This window comes from Globicephala melas, chromosome 1, assembly GCF_963455315.2.
Source record: "Globicephala melas chromosome 1, mGloMel1.2, whole genome shotgun sequence".
Taxonomy (NCBI): Eukaryota; Metazoa; Chordata; class Mammalia; order Artiodactyla; family Delphinidae; genus Globicephala; species Globicephala melas.
Genome location: NC_083314.1, coordinates 29,758,188 through 29,766,852, shown reverse-complemented (window position 1 = coordinate 29,766,852; position 8,665 = coordinate 29,758,188). Strand labels below are relative to the sequence as shown.

The following is an 8,665-nucleotide window of genomic DNA, read 5'->3' as shown; positions in this document are numbered from 1 at the left end:
TCGTCTCCATCTTAAAACATATTTACCTGGCGTTTTTGCAAGTACTTGACAGCCCCTCACCCCCATTATGTTTATCCAGCACAAATCCTTGGATACCCTGCTGGGTGTAGGTCATTCCAAGCCATGAGCACTGTAATCATTTAATGTTTCATTAACACATTTCTGTTCATGCTCACATCTAAGATACCTCATGGTTTCAATTAATAAAGTCTCTGCAATGCCAGGATATAAATACACACAAGCAAGCAGTGAAGCCTAACTAAACAGTGAGCATTTCCAGAGACAGTAGCTTTGGGGTTTAAGTTTCTGTCTCACCACTATTGATATGTGGGGGTGGACAATTCTTTGTTGTTGGGGGTTGTCCTGTGCATTATAGGATGCTCAGCATCATCTCTTTCACCCACTAGATGCCAGCAGCACTCCTTCCTCAGTGCTACCAAAAATGTCTCTAGACATTGCCAAACGTCCCATGAGACAACACTGTCCTCAGTGTACAAATACTGAAGTTGATTTTCAGTACAACCCTCTCACAGGGAATCCTAAAACGCTTATGTAGGATTTCACCATAAAGCACAGTGTTTTACTTCACTAACATCACACAAAGATGATTGTCAGCTCAAAGGATTCAATGATGGCTCATAATATGCTAGGATATAGCAGATAGCTGTACAAAGACTGTTTGAGGCTACAAACCTCATCTGCTATTATCTTTATTACATAAGTGGTTATGTTTCTAGTTGAGCCCTCCAATGACAGCTTGTTTAGATTGAGGATGCCTGCTCAGGCAAAACATCATTCAGGTCCACAACTATAGAACAGTTCCCAGTTTGGTTATTGAGTTCCAGGCACAATCTGATTTTGTTTTATGATTTTTTCCAATAATTTTTTTTTAAACAAAATAGGCTACAGGAAATCAAACTGCACAAGCATCACATCATCACCATGTGAAAAACACTGCCAAAAACAATACTGCATGGGTTAAAAGTAGATCCTATGGGCTCCATTAAAAGGTTTGAAATCCCTTTTACAATAAAAAAAGAATACCCACTCAGGCTTAAGAGATTAGTTGTAAGAATATAATTTCATTTTTCATCACAATACTTCTACAACTTTTAAAAATTGAGGTACAATTGACATAGAACATTATATTAGAATTTTAATTATTTTTTTAAAATGCTATATATGCTATCTTCTAAATACCACAGCAGAGTTGGTGTTAATGAGCCTAATTTTCCAAGAATAAGTCTCAGGAGTAAGTATTCCTTTTTTTTTTTTTTTTTAGACACACTTGATAGAGCACTACTTACAGATGAGATGCTTTAGCCAGTGGGAATCACTCTCTTCATAATCTTGTTATTTATTATACATGTGGGAGGGGAAAAAAGAACAAATTGTTCCAACTCCCTACATAATTGAGGTTGGGTCTATTTTAAACAAAGCCTTCAGTTCCAGGTTTAAATCAACTTAACCTGGATCTCCCTAGAACTGCTAATTCAAAATTCCCTGAGGTTGTGTCAAATGAACTCCTGCTGAAAAATCCTGGCACTGAGAGGTGCACAGAGAGATGATGGGCAAGACTCACTCCCATGACACCCTCTCTTTCTTTCCAAGCTTCCTGCTTGCACCCCTTATCCTTTTTAATCCATGTCCTATAATTCTTAACTCAGTCTTTCCAGTCTTCCTAGGATAATTTAAATAAGATCAGGAGGTGTGTGTGTCTGTTTAATTAGCACATAGGATATATATATGTTTTAATTTTGTTAATCTATCCTACTTCCTTATATATGTGTACATATATATATTCCATATATATGCATGCATGTGTGCATGACACGTACACACATACAAACACTCACAACCCCACTTAGGAGGGCAAATGCTTGGTCAGCTTATGCTCCCAAATCACAGGAAAATAAAAGATGTCTGAAGACTTAACTTGGGAATGAGCTAACAAGTACTTTTTTACTACAGGGGAATTTTTTTAAAACAAAAACCACCCCCCAAAATTACAACTCTTTAAAAGCTGATATGGCTCTTATAAAACATTTGAAATGGTAAACACCCATACACAAAACTCACAGATTCAACTATATAATATGAGTCAATTAACATAAAAGAAAAATAAGTCTGTTTTCCTTTTGATTTTATACAATTTAATTATTTTATTTTACACTTTTAAAATTCATTTTGGACCTAGCATGTCCTGGCGTTTTATACACTGACCAAACTGCTCTGCTAGAGACAGTCAAGTTCAATAGCAGTTTCCTTTCACATTTATCCATTTTTGTTTAAGAAATATAAGGAGTCTGTTTCACTTTTTATTTTATATGACAATCATTTTTATTATGAATTTATTTAAATCACTTTGGACCCAGCATGTCCTTAGGCTTTACCCACTCATCAAACTGCTCTGCTGTGAGATAGCCAAGTTCAATAGCAGTTGCCTTTAAGGTCGATCCATTTTTGTGTGCGGTCTTAGCAATCTTGGCTGCTTTGTCATACCCTAAAGAAAAAATTAAAAGGCGATGTAGGAGTTAATAGTGAAACTTGGTTTTCTAAAGCAAAAGGTAATCGTTATTATTTACTTAATGCTACTGGTCTCTTAAGTAAACATTTTTTAATCTTAAAAATATTTAGCAGTGGATTATCTTGATAGTTGTCGTTTCTTATATGGACTAAAACCTTTACTTTTCTGAAGTAATACATACTTCCCTTTCTACAAGACTTGTCCCCAAATTAAAATTGCCCACTAACCCAGATATTTTCATAAGGGGGAAAATATGTACACATAGATGCATCTCTCTCTCGATATATACGTATACACATACACAAGCACGCACACACACACACACACACACATAATGGCACCAAGAGATAAAAGTATACATCTGACTAGTATAAATGTGCTGTTTCAGTAGCACGCTTAACCAGAAAAATTATCTTTCTAACAAAGCATTAACAAGCTCAATGCTGCAGCACTACAGAAAATATAGGACTGCACATCCAGGAACTATATGGTAAAGGGCTCTAAGAGGGAAAAGAGAGGAGAGTCCTCTCACAATGAGGGAAGAGCGGGCAAGGCTCTGAGAGATGAGCCTTCAGGGCTGCTTCCAACATCTCTCTCTGGTTCAGCACTCCATGCCCTGGCCTCCTTCCAGACATTACAAGGGTACAAGTTGGGAAGTCTTAGTATAAATATATACTTGTGCAAGAGATCACAGGTCTACTGTTTACTTCAAAGTTACTTGCTTTTAAAATTAATAAAGATAGGGGCAGGGCAATTCTGCAAGTTATCTCGGTTTAATGTTAACAACAACAAAAAAAGAAGGCAAAAACCAGAAAGAAGGGAAAAAACAAAAATGAAACCAGTGAAAGAGAAAAAAAAAACAACAAAAAAAACGAACCCAGGATTAGAGGACTATGACCAGAGAGAAGAAGCCTGCTGAAGCAATATGATTATTGACCAAGCAACACATTATGTGTCATGTGCAATTATCAACCACCTACAAGATGTTATGTGTAGTATGCAATTAATCTACCTATAAACATATTATGGACATAGTTAATAATAAAATTAATTTGTGAATGCTAAGCATGTTGAAAAGGGCATTTACTGGTCAGACTAACTTTGAGAGAAAGAATTCTCATGTCAAACCTTTGGGGTTAATATTAGACATTCTGTACTTTTACGTTAATAATGACATTAAAGTCTATGCCTTATGCTAACCCTTTCAGTTCTCTTCTTCAAGCCCCACAAAACATGATTACCAATCAGCCTGTTATATATGAGCACAAACAGAACCCATGATGTGGAGTTGTAAGGCTCATGCTTTGTCAACCAGTAAGGTGTGGTTTGCCCACTTATCCTTGTATGGCCTTTACCTCACATTAAATTGTCTAAGAAAGACATCAATCATTCTGCTTTAGGAGTATCTCTAAATGCTTTTGTAACAAATTCTGAAGTATATATGTGATGAAACATTTCTCACATAAGCCTTTGGGTTCCTCTGTATATCTCTCCACTTGAATGCTGATGTACAATTATTTCAAAAGAACCCAGTATTACTGTCAATCTTAATACTATTCCAAAGAGCAGATAGCATATTGGGCTCAGAGCTACCTGAAGCAGTTATATGAGCTCTAACTTTATAAGACTGAAATTACAGCTTGACATGAAGCCAAGAATATAAAATCAGCCTTGAAAGTTCAGGATTATTGAAGTAAGACTGTTTTAAAACAGTAATCATATCACACCAAATGACTGCATCATAACTTGTTCTAATGTAGAAAATCAAAGAATATGTTAATAACCTCAGCTTAGCAGTAAGGAGAAGGTGGGAAAAGTCTTTTAACACATTATAACAATGCAATGAATGCCTCAAAATCCATGACAAAACAGTGTATTTAATGGGGATCACTAGTCAATCTATAATCCAAGCTAACATTTTTGAATCTACATAATGAAATATTTATAAATCTGGAAAAGGCTTGCAACACAAAAGCCATGGTTTTAGACAAAATATTTGTATTTCCCCCCTTTCCCTATAAGCTATGCATACATAACCCTTTTTCTTTTAATTTAATCCATTTCTGAGTTGAATAAAACAACAAAAACAAAGTATAGTATAGCATCTAGAGAAGGTAGAAAAACGAATTCATTCAGTGTTGTTAATCAGCCAGTGCCACCTAGTGACATTAAAAACTGAGAGGACACTTAGTATCTGAATTTAGTGTCCCACAGGATCTGAATTCCATTAAGATTAAAATAAGTTTAAAGTTCTACTTCTGAACTTAGCACATTTCAAATAAAATGAAGCATAATCAATCAAGATTTTGAAAGAAATATGATACCATAAAGGTTATATATATATATTGCGTCTTTCAACACAATGTGAAATGTCTTAAGAGATTGTCTAAAAGACATCTGTTGTTCACAAACATTGATCCAGTAGTCTCTTAAAAATTTTTCAGCCTTTAACTGTATTCAAAATGACACTATTATTCTTTAAACACATACCTATATGAGGATTAAGAGCTGTCACCAACATTAGCGACTCATTCATTAGCTTGTTGATCCTTTCTGTGTTGGCCTGGATTCCCACCACACAGTTTTCTGTGAAGGAAACTGATGCATCCCCCAACAGTCTGGCTGAGTGCAACACATTTTTAATCTAAGAGAGAGAGAGACAAACTTATTAAGCCTAACTTTTTTCTTTGTCCAATAACACATTATTTGCAATTCATAAATGAGTATGTAATACAATTAACATACAGCACTCCTACAACCTGTAAGGCATCATACCCAAGAAAACAAATACGAAAGAAATTATAAACATCTGAGGGCACCAAAGTGCCCTTTTAAGAGGTATAAAGGCATAAATACAAATAAATAAAACACAAGATAGCCTGTGGTGTTATAAAATACAGGTATGAAATGTTAAAGAGCATAGAGAGAGAAATAAATTCCAGTTGTAGGAGTTGATAAAGTTTTATTTGATGGAGAGCACTTAAATAGCCAGAGATGGAAAAAGAATCTTCTATGCAGAAGGAAGAGAAACAAAGATGCAGAGGTTAGAAAGTTCAGCGTGAGGAGATTGGTTCAAGATGGCAGAGTAAAAGGACGTGTTCTCACTCCCTCTTGCAAGACCACCAGAATCACAACTAACTGCTGAATAGTCATCGACAGGAAGACACTGGAACTCACCAAAAAAGATACCACACATCCAAGGACAAAGGAGAAGCCACAATGAGACGGTAGGAGGGGTGCAATCACAATAAAATCAAATCCCATAACTGCTGGTGGGTGACTCACAAACTAGAGAACACTTATACCACAGAAGTCCACCCACTGGAGTGAAGGTTCTAAGCCCCACATCAGGCTTCCCAACCTGGGGGTCTGGCAACAGGAGGAGGAGTTCCTAGAGAATCAGACTTTGAAGGCTAGTGGGATATGATTGTAGGACTTCGACAGGACTGGGGTAAACAGAGACTCCACTCTTGGAGGGCACACACAAAGTAGTGTGCTCATTGGGACTCAGGGGAAGGAGCAGTGACCCCATAGGAGACTGAACCAGACCTACCTGCTAGTGTTGGAGGGTCCCCTGCAGAGGCGGGGGATGGCCGTGTGTCACCGTGAGGACAAGGACACTGGCGGCAGAAAGTCTGGGAAGTACTCCTTGGAGTGAGCCCTCCCAAAGTCTAACATTAGCCCCACCAAAGAGCCTGGGTAGGCTCAAGTGTTGGGTCACCTCAGGCCAAACAACCAACAAGGAGGGAACCCAGCCCCACCCATCAGCAGGCAAGTGGAATAAAGTTTTACTGAGCTCTGCCCACCAAGGCAACAGCCAGCTCTATCCACCACCAGTCCCTCCTATCAGGAAACTTGCACAAGCCTCTTAGACAGCCTCATCCACCAGAAGGCAGACAGCAGAAGCAAGAAGAACTACAATCCTGCAGCCTGTGGAACAAATACCACATTCACAGAAAGATACACAAGATGAAAAGGCAGAGGGCTATGTACCAGATGAAGGAACAAGATAAAACCCCAGAAAAACAACTAAATGAAATGGAGATAGGCAACCTTCCAGAAAAAGAATTCAGAATAATGATAGTGAAGATGATCCAGGACCTTGGAAAAAGAATGGAGGCAAAGATCGAGAAGGTGCAAGAAATGTTTAACAAGGATCTAGAAAAGTTAAAGAACAAACAAACAGAGATGAACAACACAATAACTGAAATGAAAAATATACTAGAAGGAATCAATAGCAGAATAACTGAGGCAGAAGAACGGATAAGTAACCTGGAAGACAGAATGGTGGAATTCACTGCTGAGGAACAGAATAAAGAAAAAAGAATGAAAAGAAATGAAGACAGCCTAAGAGACCCCTGGGACAACGTTAAATGCAACAACATTTGCATTATAGGGGTCCCAGAAGTAGAAGAGAGAGAGAAAGGACCAGATAAAATATTTGAAGAGATTATAGTCGAAAACTTCCCTAACATGGGAAAGGAAATAGCCACCCAAGTCCAGGAACTGCAGAGAGTCCCATACAGGATAAACCCAAGGAGAAACATGCTGAGACACATAGTAATCAAATTGGCAAAAATTAAAGACCAAGAAAAATTATTGAGAGCAACGAGGGAAAAATGACAAGTAACATAAAACGGAACTCCCATAAAGTTAACAGCTGATTTCTCAGCAAAAACTCTACAAGCCAGAAGGGAGTTTCATGATATACCTAAAGTCATGAAAGGGAAAAACCTACAACCAAAATTACTCTACCCAGCAAGGATCTCATTCAGATTTGATAGAGAAATCAAAAGCTTTACAGACAAGCAAAAGCTAAGAGAATTCAGCACCACCAAACCAGCTCTACAACAAATGCTAAAGGAACTTCTCTAAGTGGGAAACACAAGAGAAGAAAAGGACCTACAAAACAAACCCAAAACAATTAAGAAAATGGTCATAGGAACATACATATCGATAATTACCTTAAACGTGAATGGATTAAATGCTCCACCAAAAGACACAGGCTTGCTGAATGGATACAAAAACAAGACCCATATATATGCTGTCTACAAGAGACCCACTTCAGACCTAGGGACACATTCAGACTGAAAGTGAGGGGATGGAAAAAGATATTCCATGCAAATGGAAATCAAAAGAAAGCTGGAGTAGCAATACTCATATCAGATAAAATAGACTTTAAAATAAAGAATGTTACAAGAGACAAGGAAGGACACTACATAATGATCAAGGGATCAATACAAGAAGAAGATATAACAATTACAAATATATATGCACCCAACATAGGAGCACCTCAATACATAAGGCAACTGCTAAAAGCTCTAAAAGAGGAAATCGACAGTAACAGAATAATAGTGGAGGACTTTAACACCTCACTTACACCAATGGACAGATCATCCAAACAGAAAATTCATAAGGAAACACAAGCTTTAAATGACACAACAGACCAGATAGATTTAATTCATATTTATAGGACATTCTATCCAAAAACAGCAGATTACAATTTCTTCACAAGTGTGCACGGAACATTCTCCAGGATAGATCACATCTTGGGGCACAAATCCAGCCTCAGTAAAGTTAAGAAAATTGAAATCATATCAAGCATCTTTTCTGGCCCCAATGCTATGAGATTAGAAATCAATTACAGGGAAAAAAACATAAAAAGCACAAACACATGGAGGCTAAACAATACATTACTAAATAACCAAGAGATCACTGAAGAAATCAAAGAGGAAATAAAAAAATACCTAGAGACAAATGACAATGAAAACACGATGATCCAAAACGTATGGGATGCAGCAAAAGCAGATCTAAGAGGGAAGTTTATAGCTATACAAGCCTACCTCAAGAAACAAGAAACATCTCAAACAATCTAATGTTACACTTAAAGGAACTAGAGAAAGAAGAACAATCAAACCCAGAGTTAGCAGAAGGAAGAAATCATAAATATTAGATCAGAAATAAATGAAATAGAAACAAAGAAAACAACAGCAAGGATCAATAAAACTAAAAGCTGGTTCCTTGAGAAGATAAACAAAATTGATAAATCATTAGCAAGACTCGTCAAGAGGGAGAGGACTCAAATCAATAAAATCAGAAATGAAAAAGGAGAAATCACAACTGACACTGCAGAAATAC

The 8,665-nt window shown here is 37.1% G+C and overlaps 1 protein-coding gene across 2 annotated transcripts in view; it reads right to left on the bottom strand.

Annotated features, from left to right (window-relative positions):
• Positions 1–491: 491 nt before the first annotated feature.
• FH (fumarate hydratase) overlaps positions 492–8,665 on the bottom strand; it is a 43,275-nt gene continuing 35,101 nt past the window's right edge. Inside the window, exons 9-10 of one of the 2 annotated variants that reach the window (XM_060308239.2) lie at positions 5,018–5,171; positions 492–2,503 (exon numbers count right to left, since the gene is read on the bottom strand). In XM_060308239.2, the coding sequence (XP_060164222.1) occupies positions 2,361–2,503; positions 5,018–5,171 (297 nt within the window). In that variant the 3' untranslated portion in view covers positions 492–2,360. The remainder of the gene's footprint in view (positions 2,504–5,017; positions 5,172–8,665) is intronic. The other variant, XM_030868591.3, reaches the window with a different exon arrangement.